Raw genomic sequence first — 25,440 nt, forward strand, 5'->3', positions numbered from 1 at the left:
AGTAGCAGCTAAAATCATGGGAAAATATGTTATCAAAAGAACTGCACTAAAATATTTAAGTGTAAGTATATAAAATCCCAACGAAAGACTGCACTAAAAACCAAGACCATATGCTTATGCTACTAAATATATGCAATGATTAATGAATATGCAAGTGTAGGAGATGCTGTAAATTATATTGTATTGTTATAGCAAGGAGGTTCATTGGAATTACATGGATCAGTATTATTAATAACAACTATACTGAATATATACATGTGCAGCTATGTACTGCACAGTATGTACAGGTGGTCATATAGCCTACATAAGTAGTATTTTGTCCAGTCAAAAAGCATTTCCATAGTTCATTTGATGAAAAAAAAGATCACATAAGTCATTATAATGAGAAACTTTCTCAAAATAATGGGTTAGTATCTCAAAATAATGGGTTAGTATCTCAAAATAATGGGTTAGTATCTCAAAAATATTGAGAAACTTTCTCAGGATCTTTTTTGTCTTCATCCCATGGCAACTTTTTTGGAGTTTTAAGTTTGGCTGATAAGGAGCAGCACGTTCTCTCTTCTGCCTGCAATGACACACCGCACCGGGCTGTTGTTTAGTCAGTGGGATGAAACGGATCGCAGTAGGCTAAACCGGAGGATCTAGCTGGCATGTCCGCGTAAGACTTTGTTCTTTTATAATACATTTGAAAAAACAGTCAATCTCCACGCTGGGACAGGTGTTGCTGAACAGCTAACGTCCGGCTATGAGAGTCCTCCTCCGGTGGTTGACGGCGCCTCCTGCAGGGAAGTGTTCACTCCCACAACGACATGGCTGCTGCAGTCAGGATGAGGACGTGGAGCTGTCCGACCAGAGGAGTTTTTTATCCATGGGCAGTCCTTTTTTTAGTTTTTCTCAGCACCTTAAATGCGGTTGTTGCGGCACCAGAGACAGGGCTTTGGAAAATCACAGTTGTAAATGTGAGTATCTTACTGGAAACACTGGAGGATTGCAGCGCCGGTTAGCTAACGTTAGCTACATTAGCCTTGTTATGCTCGCTCGCTATCAGCTGTGAGGTTGGGGACAGTGGTGTAATAATCTGTCCTACGTTAATGGTATCGCGTTAACTACTCTTGACTGCGACTTGCTATCCTTAATATATTTGGATAACGTGTGCCCACCATGAGAGCAGAGTTTGATCTTAGTTCATTAGCATTCGCCTTGTGGAGAAGGGCTGATTAAACACTTTAAGGTTAGCCGTCGGCTAACTAGCTGGCTTCAGTTTAAATTAGACGGCTGTCCAAATATTCTTTGCTATTTAGCTCCCGAGATAAACCGTAATATATATCTTTGTCCAACACATAATTGTTGTAACATACATGAAGCAACACCATGAAAGACCCAATCCAAGGAGATCTAGAAAACCTTGATCAATAATTTAAGTATAAAGAAGTTTCCATTTCCCTCTGTTGTATCTGTATCTAGTTGTAGTATTAGGTGTGCTAAGGGGAAGGGTGCAACCTGCAGATGTCACCCGTCCTGTTACAGACACACATACACACCTATGGACAATATTTAAGTTTCTGATTCACCTGACCCACAGCCTGGTCTTTTACCCTCTTCACAAACACAGAAAGGGCCCAGCCTGGGTTTAAACCTCTGACAGTTTTGACCACTGAGCCACTAAATGATGAATCAGTTCAAATTAATTATTTATTGATCAATAGGAAAAATAATCCTTTGTTGCACTCCCGCTCACAAACTGTATTCATCTATACCGCAGACCTCAAGACCCCTGCTGTTAAGGAAATCCATGTATAAAGACACTGACATTGAATTGAAAGGTAAGACATGAAAAATGTGCTAATGTCATAGACTATCACAAAATGAGCTCCTTTTGTGTCCCTTGTGTTTCACTTATGTCTTCATCTTTTAGTTGTGCGTTTTGGCTGTCCTGAGGAGGTGACCTTCGATATTCACTGGTATTTAAAATACTACCCCTGTCACAACTGAATTCAACAATATTGAAGTAAGTACAGACGCTTAATGGCAAACTAATTATCAAGACAGTCTGTCTATCTGGACTCGATTGTTTCTGAATGCTGAATCGTGACCGTCATTGTCTGTAGGAAATGTACGGGAGAACAGCGCTGAGTCGCGGGGAGAGCCTGGATCCAAATCCCCTCGGACAAGGAGAGTGCATTGAACACAGACACAGTAAAATAACATGTAACAGTGAGCTGCACTCCTTTCCAATGCTCAAAGTAGGTTTGTTACATTACTCTCCTCAGCATAAATGCATCGTGCCATTTATTATCTCACAACAACTGTCTGTGTTTTCCAGAAATCCAAGGCAGATCCTCGTCCAGTTGTTCCGCCTGTTCAGGGTGAAGTTCCTGTATGAAAACATTAATGTTATTTGATTTTAATTATACTGTATAATACAATAATATAAGTTAAAGTTGGCAAAGATTTAAGAAAATCCTTCTGGAAAGTAACATATAATGTAATCGGCCAGTATTCATTGTCTATTTAAGTGTTTTATTTAGTGTGTTGTTTATTTAAATGGCTTCCACATACATAGTATTAAGATACCTTTTAAGTAATGACAAACATTGCATCACTTTTGTAATACTGCAGGATGAAAAATGGATTACTGAGGAGTATGACAGCAGCAGCGCAGCCAAGAACAGCAGTGTAAACATCCCTGACAACGTCATAGCCACCACGTGGAAGGACGGGCCTTACCTGCTGGTTGTTAAGATTGTGTCCAATAAAGAGGATGCCAACTGGAATTTAACAGGTGAGATTTTTTCAAACTATTATGAGCATGATCATGAGCAACATTTAACACCCTGTGTTATTTTCACTCTGCAAGGAAATGCAGTTGAAAGCATGTGGTGGGTGGTGCATGAATGTGCAGAAGTGACTTCACAAGCTGGCTCATAAATGCAAAGCTGTTTTGCAACTGACACTAAAGTGTCAAAACGTGTCACCACCAGAAATAAATAATAATGTGAATGTGTTGGGAAACGTGTTTCATTTGTCTCATGTCTGGATTTTGTTTTCCAGTTAATGTGGTGATGAAAAGCAGCCGTGGCTACATTTCCATCACAGAATGGCCTCTCATGATTGTAAGTAGATCATTTAAAATAAATGTTTTTTTGTGATTTATGTTAGACACGGTGAATTACCCATTTGCCAAATGTATATATTTTTTATTGTTTTTGTTTTGTGCATGTTAGTAAAGACACCACAGAGTGCACAAATGTGTCCTATGCTTTAATGGGACAGTTCTCCTAAAACCCAATAAAACATAGTCGGAGCTCTGGCCAGCCCAGTACAACCCACTCCAGGGAATTGAGTGGATTCCATTTTATAAACACAACAGGACTGGCAACATTTGACTGAAAGCAAGTCATGCTTTATGTTGAGCGAGTAGGAAAGAAAACAAGATTCTTCCTGGATGAACTGTCCGTTTATCTGTCATTTTCTTTTTGGTCTTTAGCCAATGAAGGATAACTGCTCTCAAATGTGTTGATGGACTGATCCCTCACTGTGTGTTTGTAGTTCTACATGGTGATGTGCATCGTGTACATCCTGTACGCCCTGCTCTGGTTTATCTGGGCAGCGTGCTACTGGAAGGATCTGCTGAGGATCCAGTTCTGGATAGCAGGGGTCATATTTCTCGGGATGGTGGAGAAGGCCGTCTTCTGTGCCGAATATGAAAACACCAACGCTGTCGGCTCGGCTTGTAAGTGTCTACAGATGATCATTCCCTTTCTTCGCGTGAGATTGTAAGATGTTTGTTTTTTTGTAAATGTCATTTGTTTTGCCTTCAGCTCCAGGCTTGTTGATCTTTGCCGAGCTGGTCTCTGCCCTGAAGCGGACTCTGGCTCGTTTGCTCGTCATCATCGTCAGCCTTGGCTATGGCATTGTAAAGTATGTCAACATGTATTCCAACCCTTAAATTATTGTACAAACAAAATTGGGTCAAATCACTTTTTTAATTTAATTCTTTCTCTTGTTTTAGACCTCGCCTGGGGCAAGTGATGCACAGAGTTGTGGGGCTCGGCATCCTCTACTTTGCCTTTGCTAGCATTGAAGGAGTCCTGAGGATTACTGGGGTGAGTTGTGATTATAAAACACTCTGTCCGTCATAGTGGCACAGTTTCGGACCTAAATGCTTGAGTATATTATTTAAAACTTGCTGCATCAAGTTTAAAGTTTAAAAGCTCTAGAATGTGCTGTTGCGATAAACGGTAGGCAGGGATTGTGCATTGAGTGGTAAAAGTAATATAAAACTACAAATTTACACGATGAGCAATTTTCTGCCGGCATTCCTCGCTTTCCCTATTTGCAACTTCTTTCTGTAATATTTAACTTTGTTCTTTTGACGGAAGTAGGCGGCACAATATACGTTCATTTTGTTCGTTAGAAGAGTCGAATGACGGCAGACGCCCACTTTTTATGTGAGCGTGCACAGAGCCTGTTGAAGAAAAGCTGGGTTAACAAAGTTAATAACCACCATCAGGGGGCTTTACGTTACGGCTATGGAATTGTATCTACTATTAGTTGGCAAATGACAAACCGTTATTGGATGAGCAAAATGGAACCTGATAAAGTGTCTGATGATCAATAAGTTGCCTCTTTGTTTCCCTTCTGCTTGATTGTTTACAACCTGATGTGAACAATTATCAAGAGTTCATTTTAGTACTAAAGCTGTGGTTTTTGTTGACATTGCAATTTTTGTATTTTCTTGAAAAAACAAGGGTCGAGACAATGGCCCCGCTCTCATTACAGAAATAGTTCTGGCTGTGATTGACTCCTGCAACATCTGGTTCATATCCTTCCAGAGTACTACTCGGCATCACCAATAATCAATAGTTACTATTCCCTCGTGTAACAACAAATCGGGCGTATTTGTTTTGACCCCAAGGGATTTAGAGTGTTTTTGCCTTTTGGGTTGGATTATTTGGTATTTCCTGCTTTGCACTTTGGTGACTGGTTTCTTTATTTTACTGGCCGTGGTCTTTCTCCTCTACCATGAACCCTTCTGGTCTTGCTCTATCCTCCCTTCTAGGCGAAAGACTCTGACTTGGCCCTGCTGGCCGACATTCCCCTGGCTCTGCTTGACTCCTCTCTATGCTGGTGGATATCCTTTAGTGCACCCACAACCTTTTCCCTGTGTGGTTCTCCTCACCTCCTTCCCTTGAGCCCAAATTAGACCATGAGAGGTTTATCTGCAACTGTCTGCTTCCTTTCCCAGATGATGAGCAGTCTAAGAGCACTTATAGTAAAAGTTGGTATAGACATACAGCCCTGCATTAATCATTCATCATTCATTCATCCACTGAAATGTTTAGCTGTTTTTTTTTTCTTTCTGGTTGATTTTTTTTAACTGCTCTTAAAATCTTCCATTCTCACGGCTTCTTTCACTGCACAAAGTGGTTCAGCTATTTTTGCCATTCATGGACTGTCAGAGGCGATTTGATTTGCATACCCACCCACCACCTCTGTTTTTAAATGTTGAACATTGAATCCATATTTTATATATATATATATATATATATATATAGATAGATAGATAGATAGAGAGATAGATATATATATAGATATATATAGAGATATATAGATAGAGATATATATATATAGATATATATATATATATATATATATATATATATATATATATATATATATATATATATATATATATATATATATATATATATATATATATATATATATATATATATATATTGGATAGATTCAATGTTCTATAGCGATATATTTAATAAAAAAAAAAATGAATTTAATACATTTTCTGCAACATTAATTGAGAAATTGTTAACGTAAAACACCAAGAGTTGTTAAAGGGATAGTTGATTAATTGATATCCCTTCACTCAAGGTCTAAACATTGTTATATCACTAGAGTGCCAACATTTTGCAGTGTAGGCTGTTTCTGACATCAACCACATTAATTTCCAGCCTGGTCTCCTAAAAATGATGTTCCCATAAAGCAAAATATTATTTTCTCTTGGTTTCTGTCTAATCAAAGTCATACGTATGGAGGAGGCTGGCGTTGATGGATAAGTCAAACAAACCCAGGAGAGTTGGTAAGAAGTTACATAACAAAGCCATGATCTTTTTACTAAACATAACCAAGTAGTTTTTGTTCCCGATTTGTTTTCTTTCACTTCACAATGTTGCCACATGTTTAAAACTGTGACTGTAATCCGGGAGAAAATTGAGAATTCTCTTTAGTTTTATGGGAGCGTAATTTCTTTTAGGAAACGGCTTTGTCATTTCACATTCATTTACTTGGTCACAGAGGGAAAGTAGAAGGAATGAGTTTGTATATACTCATATGTTGAAGTTATAAAGTCTCTGAGTGTGTAATATGATTTCCATGTAATGTCTGCCACATGTTTACCTTGACTGCCACTAACATCTTTGTCAGCCTGGCACAAACCATCAAGACTCTGAAGCTGAGGAGAAACCCCGTCAAGTTGTCTCTCTACAGGCACTTTACAAACACACTAATATTTGCCGTCATTGGTAAGTGATACGTGTCAGCACTCATGATTTCTAGATATCTTTATTTTCATTGCAATAAAACCTGTAACAACAGAAGTCCCACTTCACAGTGGAGTATCCTCACAAAACAGACTCGAGAGTTTTGCCCTTTTTCTCCCTCAGCGTCCATCATTTTCATGGGTTGGATAGCGAAGAAATTCCGGCTAGCAGATTGCCAGTCTGTGAGTATGGTTTGGCACATTCATCAGTAGTTGTGCTTAAAAAATGAAAATAAAAAAATGACAATTGCGTTATTGATAATTGGACGTGTTTTTGTGTAAAGGATTGGATCGAGCTGTGGGTGGAAGATGCTTTCTGGAGGTTCTTGTTCTCAGTCATTCTGCTCGTCATAATGTTTTTGTGGAGACCCTCTGCAAACAACCAAAGGCAGGTTATACATCCCGACTGTTGAATTCACCAACAAGAGCTGGATTTGACATTTTGTTCTGTGATTTATTAATGACTTAATCTCAATATCCACAGGTACGCTTTCACACCTCTGATTGATGACTCTGACGACGAGGAGATTGAGGAGTTCATCGCCTCTACAAACATTGGTACGGTATCATCATGGGAGCGTTCCTTTTACCCAGAACACTAAACATTTGGAGTTTCTAATCGTGTTATTTTTCTTCCCTATTGTGTTTTTCTTCATCTTTTCTTCGCAGCTGATGGCATAAAGTTGAGATCTACTAAAAGTGAGATGAATGGCACAGGGAGGCCCGCCGAAGCCAACCCAGTCAGTAACACACCTGCATATTTCTGTATTGATTAGTTTAATTAATTGTGGTGTATTAAAAATGAATCATCTATGATCAGAGCAGCTGGAAATGCAGCTGCACAAGTGTCACATATTTCAGCAGATGGCAGTGTTTAACTTTGTTTCATCCGCTTTTTCCACTTGTCCAGGAGGAAGACTTGAAGTGGGTGGAGGATAACATTCCTAGCTCTCTTACGGATGTGTAAGCATCCTATCAAATCTATATGTATTAATCCAGCAGTTTTTATACGAGGCATGTGTGATTCTAACAGTCTCCCTTTGTTCCTGTTTGTTACTGCAGAGCTCTACCTGTCCTGCTCGACTCAGATGAGGTATGCATTACTTTAGAATCTATAAATGTTTATAATAACAGGATTCACACTCCTTATGTCTTTAACCAGAGACAGCTGGTCTAGATAAGTGGGACGGAGTAATTTTGCCCAAAAGACGGTAAGAGAGAAAGCCTTGCTTGATGATGTTAGTGACTCATTTAGGAGTTGCTGGATTAGTGATGATATGGGGGGAGACTTCAGGACACAGTGAAGACCCATCATGTTTTTGGGGCTTTAAGGCAAATGTTTTGTTCATGCAAACATTGAAATCAAGCACATACTAACTGACTATTCGCTAAACTTCTCCCCTAAACAGAAATGATCCAATCATAGTTTAGCAACTGTAACTCGGCACAGCAGTCATGCTTTGGATTTCCTCCCATGCAAACCGATGCGCATGGCGCTGCAGTAAAGAGGCAATACTCTGCATTTAAAGGAGTAACTGCACCATTTATTTGTTCTGCTCTGCTAACTATCGGTGACAACATGGCCTTCACCCTATAGTACCATGCTACAGCACTGCGGCGTGCAGTCATGAGTAACTAGTTAGCTTGAGCTGGCAAAATCTGCCAACGGCTGTTGTCTTTTAAGATGGCAATTCCTGTTGTCATTACCAGCTCCGATTTCCAACTCCCCGAGGGAAATGGAATGCAGTATAGCTCTGTCTGAAAGTAGGGAGCCATTGTTTAAAAAGTTATAATTCTGGGTAAAGGATCGTATCGAGCTGTGGGTGGTACTGTTGCCACTGTTATTGTGAACTATATGCTCTGCCAGAATGGAAAGCTTGACGGGTGTAGCAAAAGTAACTACGGTGAGGTGAGGTTCAGCGAACACTATATTGTGTCTGAAGAATAACGGGCAATAACATTGGTTTCCTGGGGAATCTTGTCTGAAAATCAAAAATTTAAACTTCATTTTTGCATATTGTTTTTGAAGGAAATCATGACGACCAGATATGAGATGTCAAAGCTGGAGTGAGGCAAAACATTTCCAGACATGGAGGAAGAACAAAGAAGCTGTCCCTGACTCTGCAGCAGAGTTTTCTGCAGGATTTCCAGTCGGGTGGTGGTGGAGTGCTATTTAGTTCTTCAGGGGTACTTCCCGTAAGGCTTCTACTTCGCAGGGTGGTGGTGCAGGCCACAGTTTAGGGGGAGCTCTGCTCAGTTCCTCAACTTCTCAAGAGCAAAGGACTCTACCAGAGGACAACTTGTCTTTTCACTGACCAGCTTGTTCACCATTTCCCTGATTATTATCAGTTTTGAGCTTTTCTTTCCAAAGAGAATTTCATGTTTCATTTTATATTAAGTGCTGTATTTATTTATGTTATGTTCATGTGGATTTATTTTATCAGAGGATTAAGAACAGTGGGCCTCATGCATGAGCATACTTTCAAATATACGTTAAGTGTCTTTTTTTTGCGGGGAATCTCGATGTTATTGGTTAGTTGTTAAGATACTTTAATTTATTATGGGGAAATAATTAAAAGGCCTTTCTTTTCCCCATCAGAAGCATTCATGAAGTTCAGTAAACTATGTCTTTTTCACACTTCTTTTTCGTTTTGTTTCCAACATTAAAATCTGAGACGAGAAACACGTTGACTTTGAATAGAACAGATCAAAGCTTTGAACATCACAGCTGGGACTACATGGCGTTCTTGTATGACGCCTAATGTGTTCAGGTAGTTGAGAACAATATGTATGAATGTATGTTCATGTCTACAAGCGCCCACAGTGTTGGTGTAGGATAAGTGAGGGGGGGATGAATTGGGGATGTGCGGTCATGTTTTGAATCTACCGTGTGTGTGTGTGTGTGTGTGTGTGTGTGTCTGTCATCTGAAATGAGCAGCAATATACCGTTTCATTTAAAATGTTAAATCCTTTCATTATTTATTTGTCTTTTAAGTGTACTTATAAGTTGTTGAAGAGTTTCTTCGCCCATGTTTACTCCCCAAGTGTGTTCACAATGTGTCCTTCAATTTTTTTAATGCATTGGATCCCAAACAATTTCAAAATGTATGAGGCGAATAACAAACTGTAGCTTGTTTCTTATTGCTTTGCATTGTTTGCTTTCTTTGCTGATAAAAAACACTAATCATTGTGGTGCTTTCACAAACCTCTTAATAACATTCATGTTCTGTCAAATGAGTCTTATTTTCTTCTGAAAACGGTTTTCCTGTTGTTTTTTTTCGTCTGTGTGGATTTGGAGTTTGAACACCGTTTTCATGTGTCGTCGATGTAACGGCAGGACTTCTCTGTCGAGGCCGTTTCATGTTATGACACATTAGGTAAGGTGTGTGGTTAGCCCAAGCACAAGCTGATCACTTTGGTTTATAATGTCCCTGTTCTGTTTTTTTTTTTTTATTGGTTGGAAACCTGGAAGAATTGTGTTTATGATGGCAAGCTGTCCGTCTGTTATATAAAACTGCAGACACCTGCAGTGGACCTCAATTTATTTGTACAGATGAATTTTGGCTGATTCCTGTTATTTCATAATTCCACAGGTGGGGAGGTGTCTGGATTTGTTATGGGTGTCACAAAAAACTTTTCATACCAGCAGTGTTCTTCTCTCTTCCTTCTCAGGAGGTGTGCACACTCAGATTAAATATTAATATTGAACACAGGAGAATGTTTCCTGGGCTATGATTTTCAGTATTAATTTGGGAAATAAAAAAATAAAACATTTTAACACGATTGTGATTTTGCTGCATCAGTTGAAATCTGTTTCTTTTTAAAGCGGTCTTATGCCAGATTCAAGAGGAAATAGGGGAAGAAACTGTTGAATGAATGGGCTATTGTGAGGGAAATGATGATGAATGATAATGAAACACAGACTGAAACACTGAGAGGAGACTTTGACTTTTTTATCAAGCCATTAGCCCTTAATAGGCTTGTGACCAAGAGGGCAGAAACAGCATCATGTCCACAAACAGCCCACTGTTTTTGTTATGACATCACAAGTTATAGTAGACCAAGCTGGTTAAACCTTTAAACTTAAAGTGCCCTTTTAAAGTTACACTATTATCCAACATGGACACATGCACTACCGGGTGCTGTTGTTGGTATCCAAACCTGCTGCAGCATTTGGGTCTAAAATACAAAACCATAACGGAGCCCAAATACCTCAACTGCAACTATACAAATATGGAATCCCCAATAAAACCGTCATGACCTTTCTGTGGAGACAAACGGGAAAACATTTTGAGAAAAGTCCTGTGGGAGACAGAGAGACCTCCATCGGAGCAACCTGCTACATACATTCATTCATTTCTAATCACAGTTTTTCTTGTCTATCCATCATAAATGCTTTCAAAATAAGACTGCATCTAACATATTTGTCTCAAACATGAAAACAAGTGTTATTATGTAATGGCAGATTACAGGCTGCTTTAATGTCAGAGACAAAAGCAAAGGGACCTTCATTCTGTTTTCTTATACAGTACCCTCACATATTTCTGGATTTCTTCCAAATATTTATCCCACATGAAAGATGATCCACAGGCAACCTCTCCCCTCCCGGATAAAAAAAAAAGTAAATTCCTCTACAATGCCTTTCATTCTGGACTCACCCACCAGCTACACACGTGCTTCTTTTCTGTTTTGATGGAGATCCAAAGATTCACAGTGTTTTTGCCGGTTCACACTTTGTGCTTGAATTGGCAAAGCCAAGTAGCTTAAGATGTTGTGTGAATGTATGTTTGTCTATTTCAACCAGAAGTTCAGCATCGACAATTACCAAGGCACAGGAAACTTGCACTGGTAAAGGGGAACAGTGGTCACTGATTGATCAGAGAATTTCAGGCATCACTTCTTAAACTTTGAAAAGCACAATATAAGCTTCATTGGTCTTCACTGCAGGCCTCTGTATCTTTTTTTGTGTCTACTGTATTTGTGCTTGTGTTATTTTGATCTTGCACTAAAGTCACCATAAGCACCAGAAGGAAGACTCGACAGAGCACTGAAGTCACCAGAGTTTCCATACTTTGCCTCAAGGACCTTACTGTATATTTGTATCATGACTCTCCAGCCAAATGGCTTGCTTTATGTAGCTCAACACTCTCCAGTTGTCTCTGGCAATAATATATCCTTCCGCCTCCGAATGGATGAAACATGTGAACATCAAACAGCCCGAGCACAAGTCTGAAACAAAGGCTTCAATGTGAGCCCTCCTGTTATGGTTACAGAAGGAAATTACGCCTGCCATTAGGGCACGCTGTCATTTTCAGAGCAGTGTGTACCGTCGGGATATGTGTTTTGATTCTCACCATCCACTCTCTCCTGGAAGCATGCAGCTCCTCTGGCTCCTTTTATTGCAATTTAAACCCTTGGATGGAGACGTGAGAGGAGGACAGAGGGAAGAGAACACATGTGGTGAACATTAGTCTCTTCTTTCTCTAACAAGTCCACACACTGAGATATGTTTTTCAAGCGTAACAGTTACTTGTATCAAAGTCAAATAGAAATACTGTGAAACTCCTTTTGTTTCCGAGACATGTGGGGAAGTGCTGCTTTAACTTGTATTGTCTGTGAACTTCTGCCCCAGGGGTTATGTTATAATACGCAAATTCTTCCTCTCCAACCTTTCATCCATTCAGTCAAAGAACTTTTTTATAGCCATCCAGCGTTCATTCATCAACTATGCGTCGGTTTGAATTTCGCTCGTTAAAATTCACTCATAATGGATGTAGAATGAAAACAAGCACAGCCACAAGGACATGTAATAGCACACTGTTCAGCGTCAAGTGAGGTAGATCTAACAAATACTGAAATGTTAGACTGACTTTATTTCAGTTATGAAAAGACAATTAAAATTCCACATAAATTGTGTAGTGCATTTGCCAAGCTTGCCGATCATCTGTGATTTAGAGTATAATGATTTCTGGGTAACATACAGAATATGAGTAATAGGGGAAATATGCCCAGGTTCAGTATTGCATCTACTGTTTAAAAAAAACAACTCCCTTAGTATAATGGATGGTGCCTTAAACAAGACAAGCTAGTACAAAAAACAAAACAAATATACAGTATATGATGGAAGATAAACATGTGGCATACGGTACGTAAAAACCAAACAATAATATTTCCAATAAATTAGAGCCACAGGAGCACTAATGTCTAATAGGGATTTATCATCAATGAAGCAATGAGGCAGTGCATCAGCCCCGGGGCCGGACCCTGAGCAAGACAGACATGATCTTTGATGGACACAAAAATACAAACATAAAGCAACAGAAATGTCAAAAACAGTTCTCCATCCCTCCCTGAATTCATTATGCTTTTGTTTAGATAGTTTTCATCCATTCAAACACACTCAGTCGTACATCATCAGTCAAAGCTCGTACTGACATTACTTAAAGAAGCATCTATGATGTGTTCTGCCATATATTGTTATTCATAATATAACTGTTAAATATTGGCTTGTCGACGGAAGCCCTGAGAGGCAAGTGAAAAAATAAATCTAAATAGTTTTATCTCCTGTGTTTATGACAGGCAAAAAAAAAAAGGTTTGCCAGGATAATCTTTCTAAGTTCAATAACAAAATATATTTCTCATCTTTGAAACAGGTGAAAAAAGAGTTTTGGCAGATTGATTTTATTTACTTTAAGTGTTTGTTGTTGTAATACTCGTTTCAGTCACAAGAGACTGAAGTCCACCACGAGCCCATGTTCTAAATGAGAGTAAAATCATTCATGTTTACTTCGAGGTGAGTTTGCACTCTCAACACAAGTTACATGTCTTAATACAAGGCAGTCATGTTACATAACTTGCTTTATACATCAATGCTTTTAATTGTATTTAGAACAAGTGGTGCACTTCAGCCTCTTGTGGCCAAAATGAGTATTACAACAACAAACACAAATTATCTTGACAAAAACTTTATTTTCCCCTTGCAGAACTTTGTTTTCCAACCTGTTTTACTAATGCAAAACAACATTAAGGAACTAAGAAAAATTATACTGGCAATGCCTCTTTTTCACCTGTTCTTAAGTCATAAACACACGGGCTTCCGTACTTGTCATTATCACTCTTTTGGTACTTTGGCCACTGAACAAATACTGGCCTTTGAAATGAATTTCTGTCAGGGGATGAAGAAACTGTAGCAGGAAACTCAGTGCCCATTAAACTTCCTTGTTCTTCTTCACCTTTCTGTCTCTAGTCTTCCTCCTTCGCCAGCTCACTCTCAGAAGTTGTAAGGTGAAACCAGAACGTTAACCTTGGCCACATGTTTGGCCTGAAAGGTGCGGTCGCTGTACTCAGACATATCCACATCAACGCTGATCTCCTGCGGCCCGCGCAGCTGCTGGACCAGTATCAGCTCACCAGTCTGCCTGTCTGAACGCTGCATGACAAACATCCCTCGTGAGTTTCCGCCCACAATGCCGAAGCGCAGGCTGTCCGGCCCGCTGCGCCCTGGGGCGGCGGCGGTCGCCATACGGAAAAGCGTTCGCAGGAGTCTGCAGGTTGGAGGTCAGAGACAGGTAGTGGAAGGACACGGTCTTAGGAGCCAGGTGGCAGGAGCGGCTGTCCATGGGGCAGGGGTTTCTCTCACACTGACTGCAGGACAGAAATGCAGCAAATATTAAGCAGGGGGCATTACAGGACAACGTGGTAAATGTTCTCTATTCTGTGTTTTTGCAGATGTCAGGTACATTTTGACACGGACAAAACGATTACATAATGAATCTATCCCTGTGCGAAAGTGTTTATACTGGTTTCTTTGTGACTAAAGAGAAGTGACACACCTACATACAGAACATATGAGGTCATGTGCCCTGAAGTCTTGAATCATGGCAAGTTGTGAACCTTGTTCTGTGAGGGCAGTGTTTCTAAACTCTCAAAACCTGCATAGCATTATTTTGTAGTATAAAATGGGGACACTGCTACTGTCTTACTCGATTCCCTGTCTCCTCCTCTGTTACAAGTGTTTACCCAAACATTTATTCATCCCCTTTACTGGCAGTGGAGCAGTATTTCACCACATTGATGGTTCAGTAGAAGCAGACAGAGTTTTGTTTCATGCTCTTAAATGAGGCAGCTTGCTGATGACTAGCGAATAGGAAGAAGGATGTTGTAATGTCTCCAAACATTTGGCCAGGACACAGACGTTGTACATGGTTTTAAAGAGAGAGAAAAAGTCATCCAGTGAAGTTCTGCTTAGTATGTTTTTTTCTTAGAAACGTTTTGCTTTACTGTGATACAGCTATAACTATGACTGTTTTGTTTTATTGTCAACATTTCTATTGGTTACATTGTCCTCAATAAAGTAAGATCTGAGGGCATCACTACAACAAAGTCAGATAATCAGACAAACAACAGTCAACAGTTCAGCCAGATTATCTAAACCTTTTGACGGTAAATCTGAAAGTGAGTGCACCCAAAATGTTTGTAATAATCTCTTATTGCACAGGAATATTGTGAGCACACGACTACAGCAATCACAGCGAGTCAAAGTACAACCAGGAGGTTGGTTGATAAACTTTGATGGATGTTCATAACATCGGCAGCCTTTGATTTATCTTCCAAAAGCAGTTTGGTTAACTTGGCAGTCAGTGACATTGCTGCGTTGCCAGATCTCAGCAGTTACCATGGTGAGTTTAATGTTATTTCTACCAATAGCAGTGATGGCCAAAACTAAGTCCCCAGTTGTATGAAACCTGATTTCCCTTTATGTACTTCATCTAGTGAATTCTGGGGCTGCAACACTTTGCTTAAGTGCACCTCTTTAATGACAGCTGATACATGCATTTTAACCTCTAATTGCACATGCTGGTTCACTGGCATGGATTACTGGCACACCTGCACTCAGCAATGATCAGTTTTATTTCTCCTTTTCTTGCTATTCCAAGTTGAAATGTCCGCCAGGAGCCCGTTAGTGTCTAACAGTTGGGTCTGATTTAGCACGCAAAGGGTCGTGACAATTTCCTGCTGACACGTGGAAGATGTGATCTTCCTGGTTTATTTCTTTCTACCGTTTTTCACCGACGAAACAAATGACAGCGAAACATTGGGGTGTATCCACTTACAGGGGAGATGTCTTCACGTAGCTGATGTTGCCATGAGAACGGGGACACTCTGGGTTGACACACTGAAAGCCTCCCCCCATGTTGATACAAGTTGTCCCTCGGCTGCAGTTGTGCTGCTGGCTTAAACATTCGTCCACATCTGGAAGACAAAACAGCAGAGGCGTGTAAGAATGAGAAGCGGGGAGAGAGAGGCTTGCCAGACTGACTCTCTGCTTCCTGGTTACCACAGTCTGAGCAGGGGGTGCTGTGCTGTGATTGTTTATTTGATTTTTTAGTTTAGTCTCCCACAAACGCCTCATGTCCTAAAGATCCCTTCTGCTGGAAAAGGGTGAGATCATTTATTCCACTGGCAAGCATTGTGAGCTTCAGGGGTGCACATGAAAGTGGTAGAAGGGTTTTTGGACTGACAGACACCTCTGCTCTGCAGGAACTAAAAGCTCTGCCGCTCAAGGCTCCTTGTCTTTTTTAAGTCACAGGTATTCCTCTCTGGAGCTACATACCCAGCCAGATCTGCAGCCAGGGCTCTGTGAATGAGCCTTTGTCCTCTGTTCCCTCTTGTCACTCACCCTCACAGCTCCGCCCGTCTGGGAGCAACTTGTAGTCGCTGGGGCAAGAGCAGTGGTACGAGCCCGGGACATTCACGCACTCGTGGATGCACAGCTTCCCTCCTTGGTCCAGCCGGTACACTTCACACTCATTTACATCTGTCAAGAAACACACAAAGAAATGCCTTAAACATGCATCACATGACTAGACCATTGTGCATGTTAGAGTAATTCAACTATGTTGTTTCTGTTTTTCAAGTTGTCGTCAGTATTTAGGTCCCTTAGTTTTGCACTTTGAGCATCTTGGACTTTAACACGTTTGAGGGAAGCTGCATGAAAATGCTCATTTCTAAATGTTACTTAACAAATTATATCTTAAAAGCAAACTGAACTGTGACCTAAATGGATGCTAATCAGCTTGTGAACTGTCGAAAGGATTATTTTGTTTTGTCACAGACTAGCTCCACAGATTACTCTCATTTACAGCCATTTTAATCACTACAGAAGTAAGAGTTTGGGGGTATTTAGGGATCTGGTCAGCAGTAAAGCCCCTATAACATCTGTTATTTGCCCTGCTGAGATGTCGTTGAACAGGGCACCAGTTCGACGGGAACTGCTCTGTAGCTGACCCTGCTTCCCTGTGAAGAGGAGCAGCAAAAGGAGAATTCTTCCCACAGGGATCAATTAAGTAATTACAGCTCACCCTGACAGATACTGTTGTCAGAGGTGCCACTCATGTGGAAGCCTGCATCACAGCTGCAGTGTTGGGCTCGGTTCACTTGGGCACAGCGAGGTCTTCGGCTGAATGCTGGATCATTCATAACACTCCACTCAGGTGGTGCTGCATTAAGGGAGACAATAGGAAAGTTAAAAACCTGTGCCAACAGTTGATCTGGAGCTGGAAAATGTGTAAACATGTGCAGTTGTAGATCTCAGTCTTGACATGCAAATTCAAACGAAACCAGTAGTCTGAGACATTTGTGGTACCGACCTGTCTGGGTTTGGTGCTGACAGTGAGAGCCACTCCAGTTCTGGGGGCAGGTGCATTTGTACTGGTTAGCCCCTTCCACACAGGTACCTCCATTTTGGCAGGGATTACTTTCACACTCGCTTACATCTGTGGGTGTAGGAGAGAAGTAGCACTGTGGTCAGCTTCATGAGAAACCTGCAGCTTCCTCTGAACCCCATTTCCATTTTCCTCATCATACTGATGCCAATGGATCAAAGGCTCAACAGTTGCAATTTTGGAGCTACTTCCTTCTGATTAATATTTCTAGAATGAAAAACATTAACTTTAACTTTTGATGCTACCTTGAACATAATTTCACAGTTCCATTCATAATCTCTGCTTCAGACTGAAGGCTCTTCACAAGCAGTGAAACGTTTATCTAAAGATATCTTCACAGCCTAAGTGTGTTTCCGTCAACCATGAAAAAATAAAAATAAAGACTAGGTGCTTTATACAGGTTTCTGGATAACATCCTTTATAGAAAGATTTAACACAATGGTTGGCTGCAAACAGCATGAGGGAAAGTGATGGTAAGATTAGATCCTGAAAGAAAAAGAAAAAAGAAATACCTCTGTAAACCTTTCTTGTCTACCATTCATCCATGGAGCGGCAATGAGTGTCCACCCAGTTTGATAACTGATACTTAAGAATGAGAGACTGGTACTGTCATTATGGGCACAGCATGTCCACAGTAAGTCAGCGACGCCCTTATATTTGTTCCATTTGTGGAAAGGCAGTAGTTATCTTCATGAAATCTAATGGGGATGACCATTAAAGTGTAATTCTTAAAAGTTTAAATAGCTGGTGTTTAATAGGACGGACACTATGTTTTACTCAAATCGTTATAGCATTGTGAAAAGTATGAGAATAAAGGCATCAATGCCTTTGTTGTTTTGGAAATTAGAAGGTTTTTTCTCTCTGCAGAAACATCTGTGGAGTACCTTTCTTCTTAATAGGTTCCCATAAAATAAATCTCAGGTTTACAGCAGTTCTACTCACGTTTTCAAGCACACTTCATTCACAGTTCTCTACAATTCTTTATGGCCTCCACCTGAACATGTGCAAATTGGTATAATGCTTTTGACTGTGAATACGAGTACAGCAGTGTTGGTAATGGCCAATATTGCGATGCAAAAGGAGCTGGGTAACATACTTACACCTACTGAATACATACAAGACATCTTAGCATGTATTAAGTACAGATCCATTCAGATCTTATCGTCTTATTTTTGGCATATACAGTATATTAATTAATGATCAGTGGCCCAGAAGATGCTGAACGTGTATAGAATGTAGTATCACTCGATACAAAAATACTCCAAACTGACAACAACACAAGGTAGGAAAGATAGTACAGTGTGCCTTATGATCTTTGTTTCTGTAGTCAGCAGTGTTGTGCAGATGTTCAAATGATGAAGCAGCTTCTGCTCTATGAGGCCACAGTTTACTGGATGACAACCAATCCCTTTAATGTTTATTTGGCTTCCCCAGGGGCCACCACATGGCCATAACATGAAAAGGCCCACTTCACTCTGTGAGATATTTTTAAACTCTTCTTAACTTTAAAGTTTTCACACTCGGTCAATACTGCTTTTTAAGCATGACTAAATTTAAACCCATCATGCCGGGCTGAAAAACATGAACAGGGATAATACTGTGCAGAGTCGAGCCTTCTCGTGTTGTTTTAACCATGAATGTCAATAAAGGTATGCACATCAACTCAGTGCGCCGCTTGGAATTTTTGGAAGAGTGCCACCAGCACTGACTGAAGGGGCTATCAATAGCATGCTTAGCATACTTCTGTGCTATCAGACCATGGTATGGGTATAATGTCTGGACCTAACCCCGTCCAGTGGGACTGCTGTCAAAGAACCAGGGAAACATGAGCAAGAGAGGTAGGGTTTATCTTACAGTAGCCCAACACTGCTGTTCATGACGAGTAGAAACCTGGAAGGAAAGGCACCCCACAGTGGAATGCAGTACAGGTGTTTTTCTGTGTTCAGAGACATTTAATGCCATTTTAACGAGGCCTTCATTCAGTACGCCGAGGAGTTCCAGGCACTCTAAAGAATGCCTCTTTTCTTTGCCTGTTATCTGTGTGTGTGTGTGTGTGTGTGTGTGTGTGTGTGTGTGTGTGTGTGTGTGTGTGTGTGTGTGTGTGTGTGTGTGTGTGTGTGTGTGTGTGAGGAGCTCAGTTTGGCTTCTTGGCTGATGTCTCTTTCAGCCTGGCATTCAGACACTGCAGAGACAAGGTCGCCTTAAATTTCTGCTCAACAGTGATAATGCACAGACATAGCAGCTCCCGGCCGCCCAGAAACATTCCCCCAAATCAGAAAAGTAGTGGATGTGTGTTTGTATTTGGAGAAAGTCATGGGGGTGAAAAGCTTCTAATCCTGTGATGAAAACATACTGAAGTGAGAGAACATTCCTCACCTGAATCAAATGTAACACTGATCTCACATTTTTTTCCTTTTTTTTTCAATTGTGAGAGATTGGAGACTTCTCTACCATTCCTGGGGTTTGGGTGGATGGGTGGTAGGGCTACTTTGTTTGTTTTTCTCAAGTGTATTATGGAAAAAATGCTATTTGCTTCAATAAAAACATCTTTAAAAGAAAACAGGGAAAGAAATAGGATTTATGGCAGTTTAATATGCATAGAATTCCTGTATCTTGCTCACCTTTACAGATGGCACTGATGCCAGTCCAGGTGCCGTTATCCCGGCAGACACGCGTGGCAGAACCGACAAGATGGAAGCCCTGGGAACAAGCGAAATGGACTTCATGTCCGACAAAATACTTTGATCCAAACTTGGTTCCGTGAGCAGGGGCTTCCAGGGAGGGGCAGGTGGTGGGAGCTGTGGGAGAGAGAAAGAGCACGAGAGGAAGGCCGGTCACATGTGGAGTAAGCCTCCCGACATCCTCTGGCATTCCCTGCCTGGGGATATACACGTGTCACTGGGCTGCGCTGAGCCTTCATGGGAGAGGTCGGTTCGAATGCCTCATTCACAGTCAACCAGCACAGTACAGCACCGGCCATCTTTATGAGTCAGAATTTCACCAGCAGCCAAATGTTATGCTATGTTGCATGCTCTGGAAAGTTTTAGGCTTGTATAATAAAGAACGTAATTACATTACGTAACATTGTGAATGGATTACATTTTTGACTTTTATGAGAATGTATGCTTCATCCAACTCAGGGAAAATGTTTCCTATTCTTTAAACCTCAAGTGAAAACCACGTCCAGTTGACTTAAGATACTGTATGATAAGTCAACCATTGCTAGATCTCCATCATGTCCAGCTTGTGTTTTTCAGTATAACTAAAAGCCCATTGTGCCTTATTCTGACCACTTTACATTTGAGCATGATGTCACAGGAGTATGAAAGGTAACTGTGAATTATTATATTTTATGATGTATTGTATATAGGGACAATGGTGGAAAGTAACTAAGTGCATTTACTCAAGTACTGCACTTGAGTACAATTTTGAGTTACTTACTACTTTACTTGCGTATTTATGCTACTTTATATTTCTACTCCACTACAGTTCAGAGGGAAATTATGTATTGACGATCAACACGTAACATAATGCATCACTAAAGATCCAATAGAATAACTGTTTGAGGTACAAAGAGATAAAAATAGCCAATATATTACAAAAAGAAAGGAAAGAAGGTCCTAAACATGAATACTTTGTGTATCAGAACTTTGCTTGTCTAAAACAGTAAAATGCTACTTGATGCAACAATATGAACAATCTAATAATGTCATACAATATATAATAATATATTACAAATGGAGGCCATTTTTCTGCAGAATGAGTACTTTTACTTTTGATACTTTAAGTACATTTGGCTGATAATACTTCTGTACTTTTACTTGTAATGGAGTATTTTGACATTATTGTATTGGTACTTTTACTTAAAGTAAAGTAAAGGCTCTAAATAGTTCCTCCAACACTGTATAAAGAAGCATAGACTATAGAATAGGCTAAACATGCTTAATGTTGATCAGTACTAAAAGAAGATATGGAAAGCAGTATTATTTATATATTATTTATACATTTATTATTTATTGAAACTATATATAAATCAAATATGCATTTTATTCAAATGATTTTCATACTGATCCAAGCATTTAAAAGCAGGTGGTGCAATCATTTAAATGTTGTCTTTTCATTTTGTTGAGCCTTATTGGTGTAAATGTAAAATATCAGCTTCCTCCTGTCTTGCCAAGTCCTCTCCAGAGTTATGGACCGCACCGGTCCATCACTAACAAATTGGCCTCAGTGTCTGCTGCCAAACAACACAATCCCACAAATCCACTTCCCCTGTCAAGTACCCAGAATATGTAACTGAGATGAACTTGCGCTGTTGGATGACTATACAATCCCATAAGAAGCCATATCTGGCTCTCTATTGTCAAAACACTGTTTGAAGATCATCTTCAAACTATTGAATGTTCCCATAATGTTGTAAATGTGATAGTTTGGAATCTGCTGTTGCCTTTAAGTGAACAATCATTCACTGGATTACTGAACAAAACCTCAGTCATATAATGCATGCATGTGAAACTTTATACAGCATGGATTTCAAATTAAACAACTGGTTGTTAGGTGGACTCGTAAAATATTCCAAAACACAGATTAAATGATGACCTACTTATGGTTTATAAATTATATATAGTTGTATTTTCAGCAGCCTGTCATCAGGTATGGTGATTTTACTGAATACACATCAAGAATGTGTTTTAATTTATGACTATAAAATCAATTTCATACAGTTTCCGGCGTTAATCAGCTTTAATAATTGTATTTAAATGTAAACTTGAAGACTTTCCCCATAGCCACTTTTTAAGACGGCACACATTTTGCATAATATTAAATACCTAAAATACATTTCTCCCTACAGCATATTCCAAAATATGTGAAAATGTAGCACATCCCAGATTTACAAGTCAAGAAGGACAAAATACTCACATTTCAATTATTTATTTGGCTCACAATGTGAAATGTGAGTAGTTTGTCCTCTTTCACTTGTAAATCTGGGATGTGCTACCTTCACATTGTTTTGGAAAATGTTTATTGGATTTTGGGTTTAGCACTCCACCGAGAATCCCATTATTGAAGTGCAACTTCCTTTTCAAACACATATTCCTCCCATGAATATTTATGTCAATTGAGCAGAGAATGGTTCTGTGTCACATGCTTCTGTGACAGCTTTTAAACAAACAATAGTTTGTAACTTCTATAACTAAAATAAACACACATTTTTTTTATTTATATACCTCAACAATTAGACAAATGTTTAAAATTCTACCTTTACCAAATTCTACTGTATCACCCAGTTTATTGTAAAATAGCAGATCTTACAGAATGTATTAATCTCTGTTCTACAGTGTACGGTAGTTTACGGGGACATTATGTACATCCCTGCAATAGGCCTACCTTTTTCAGGGAAGACATTTTAACCAGGAACAATGGGAAAAGCACAAGATGTACATAATAAATGAATGATGGCTGAATTCCATTTAGCTGCTTCAGTGTCAGGGTCTTGGGATTGTGCATGCGTCCTACTACGACAAGTCAAAAGGCCTTTAAAAATGACAATGATGAAGAATACGATGAGGAGTAGATAATGGTGGTGGTGTTTATCTGCTTACTACTCACCAGCTGACTGGTCAGCTTGAGGTAACTTCGAGACAGAGTTCTGAAGCGTTGCCAATTTTGACTTCATGATCCTGAGGCCCTCTGTGAATCGTATCTCCTGGCCTTTCAGAAACTTCTCCATTTGACGAAGCACCCCGACCACCTGGTGCTTATCCATGCACGTCTGCGGATAAAGCATGAGCACTATGAGCAGAATTAAGAGTTATAAAAAAAGACCCTGTTGGCAAAACATTTCAAAATGCAGTGCAGGAATAAAAGTTACCTCAGTTTACCATAAAATATAAAACATGAGCTGTGGATAAACATTAATGTGCAGCTGTGGAGTATGATGCAGTTGACATTGATATTAAAATGCATTATGTAACACGATTTTAACCTTGATTTCTTTCATTTAAAACTATATTTGATCTCCAATGTTTTCCATTAGACCTCATTGCACTCACATGTGAGATATTCTAGGCCCACCATCTCTCTTCTTCTCTCCCCTTTCCACTTACTATCACAACTCTAGTGGCAGACACAGCTGGACCAAAGCTGTCTGGCAGATGTCAGTGGGACCTAAGTCCAAAATGCTGTTCCTCTGTATATTTTGCATGGCAGTGGGAAGGCACATACTCATTGGACAAACCTGAAGGGGCAGACTTAAAATAGCATGGGTGCCACTAGCAGTTACTTGAGGGAGAAAGCTTGTCAAGCCATTACAAAGTTCCTAACAGAAAGTGCCTCTAATCCTTTCAGGATGGTTTAATAATCACATGCTCACTGGAACAATTTCTCTGTGCAGCATACCTTAAATTCCTGCCCTGGCCTTTGGAGAGCCTTCGACAATAACAACTTCAATACATTTAAATTCAGTTTGCACAAAGTTTGGACATGTGCAGTAGTTAGACAGTGCTTTGCTCCATTTACCTGCCCCAGGCAAAAGGGGAAATGCCACCAGCTGACAAGACATGAGAGGACTCATATCCAGATACCACAAGGGAAGTTTTTCGGAAAGGCAGAATGTATGAAGTAATTTCTCCAGTGGAAACATAGACTGTGATCACAAACCTTGCAAAACTTAAAATGACACATACACACAATCACAATAGATAGAAGCTGGATAAAGTGCTAAAACAGAATAATAGTATTGGTTGAGGGGACGTTTTATGGATAACAGGATTAAGATATTAAAATGGATTACATCTCTTTAAATATATGAGTATATCATAAATATGGTTTGCTCAAATTTTGAGATTTAATAACACTTTATTGAACCAGTATGCCCAGACGGCAGATCTTCTTGTTCAAGTCAGTTGTTGCTTAAACTAAAGTAAAGTAAATTGCTCTTACCTGGACGGACGCATGACCACTCTGGATAGCTGTCAAACACAGCAAAAGCAAACACCTGCGTCGAAAAGACAGTGCCATCTCTGAAAGTCCAGTAATAATAAAGTAACACTGTTCCCTATAGGTGTTTTACCAGATTTAGAAGACTCCTTTGGTTTTGGTACTTCGATAAAATCCAAAAAACTGAGATGTTGTGAGAAGTTCCGTACCCTGTTTGTCTGGGGGATGCTCATCAGGTGTCTGAGACAGAGATGCGCTCCCGTCTCTTTATCTGCGCTCTCGGAAAGTTCAGCCTCTGAGCTGAGCTCTGCACGCCACCTAGGTTTCCTGCAGAAAGAATCCCTCCCACCGAGATACTCCCAAACATGTGTGTGTTTTTCTCTTTACATCTCTCTGTTGCTGTCACTGAAGGTTTATCACAATATAGAGTCAATATGACCTTAATTGTTTTTGTTTACTCGGCCATTAAGGACACAATGATAGTTTATATGTTTCCTTACAAACTCAAATGACAGGATTTCTTCAGAATAAAATCTTCCTCTGACTATTATGATGTCCATTACGAAACAGGTCGTTATAGCTCTGATTGATAGTCGGCTAAATACACCTAAACTGACCAAGTATATATCTGTAACACCAGATAACTGCCACATAGCTAAGGCTAACCGTATTGTTTTGACTATAAATAACAAAACATATTTTCAGCCTATTGTTAGTCCATTGACTAAACATTTTACCCACGGACGTGAGTTATGTGTATTGGCTTGATGTTACTGTTGTACAAGCTAGGCTTTTAGGGTTTGGCTTGTAGAGTCGGAGCTACACCTGGTGGTCAATGACAAGAACTGCACGAGCGCGTGAATTCGAGCTCATCTGCGCCATCGACGTATCTGCGCGCATGAGTCCGCGACCGTAAATAACAGGGACATAAATACGTAGCTACTAATAAAGCAATGAGGAGAATTGGCTTAAGCTGTTTTGTTTTGTTTTAAACATAAACTCTGGTCGTTGAAACTACGCAATACACACCGTCATAAATTAAAACATTGACAAAGGACAAACGTGTGCGTCGTAAACACTACATAGTTGCAGATGTTGAAAATGACTGACGTTGCGTTTAACCAATAAGAATCGCAGCTCTCTTTACTCTTGCGATGTCTGACCAATAGCTGATAAGGATTTGTTGTAACCACGTTAGATAGATCTAGATAGGACTAT

The 25,440-nt window shown here is 39.9% G+C and overlaps 2 protein-coding genes across 2 annotated transcripts; one reads left to right on the forward strand and one right to left on the reverse strand.

Moving 5' to 3' along the window:
- The first annotated feature begins 594 nt into the window (after positions 1–594).
- On the forward strand, positions 595–10,342 carry tmem87b (transmembrane protein 87B). The gene is given in 20 exon segments (XM_029450357.1): positions 595–959; positions 1,763–1,823; positions 1,916–1,989; positions 1,991–2,008; positions 2,109–2,243; positions 2,324–2,377; positions 2,620–2,782; positions 3,052–3,113; positions 3,550–3,733; positions 3,822–3,921; positions 4,013–4,106; positions 5,063–5,134; positions 6,434–6,542; positions 6,684–6,742; positions 6,844–6,947; positions 7,044–7,117; positions 7,229–7,299; positions 7,470–7,522; positions 7,622–7,652; positions 8,589–10,342. Coding segments are annotated over 20 exon segments (1,710 nt in total). The 5' UTR covers positions 595–809; the 3' UTR covers positions 8,631–10,342.
- Positions 10,343–12,412: 2,070 nt separating this feature from the next.
- On the reverse strand, positions 12,413–24,559 carry fbln7 (fibulin 7). The gene is given in 9 exon segments (XM_029450372.1): positions 12,413–14,093; positions 14,095–14,203; positions 15,673–15,811; positions 16,239–16,376; positions 16,921–17,058; positions 17,209–17,334; positions 19,905–20,081; positions 22,894–23,056; positions 24,226–24,559. Coding segments are annotated over 9 exon segments (1,332 nt in total). The 5' UTR covers positions 24,304–24,559; the 3' UTR covers positions 12,413–13,829.
- Between the last annotated feature and the right edge of the window lie 881 nt (positions 24,560–25,440).

This window comes from Cottoperca gobio, chromosome 15 (genome assembly GCF_900634415.1).
Source record: "Cottoperca gobio chromosome 15, fCotGob3.1, whole genome shotgun sequence".
Lineage (NCBI taxonomy): Eukaryota > Metazoa > Chordata > Actinopteri > Perciformes > Bovichtidae > Cottoperca > Cottoperca gobio.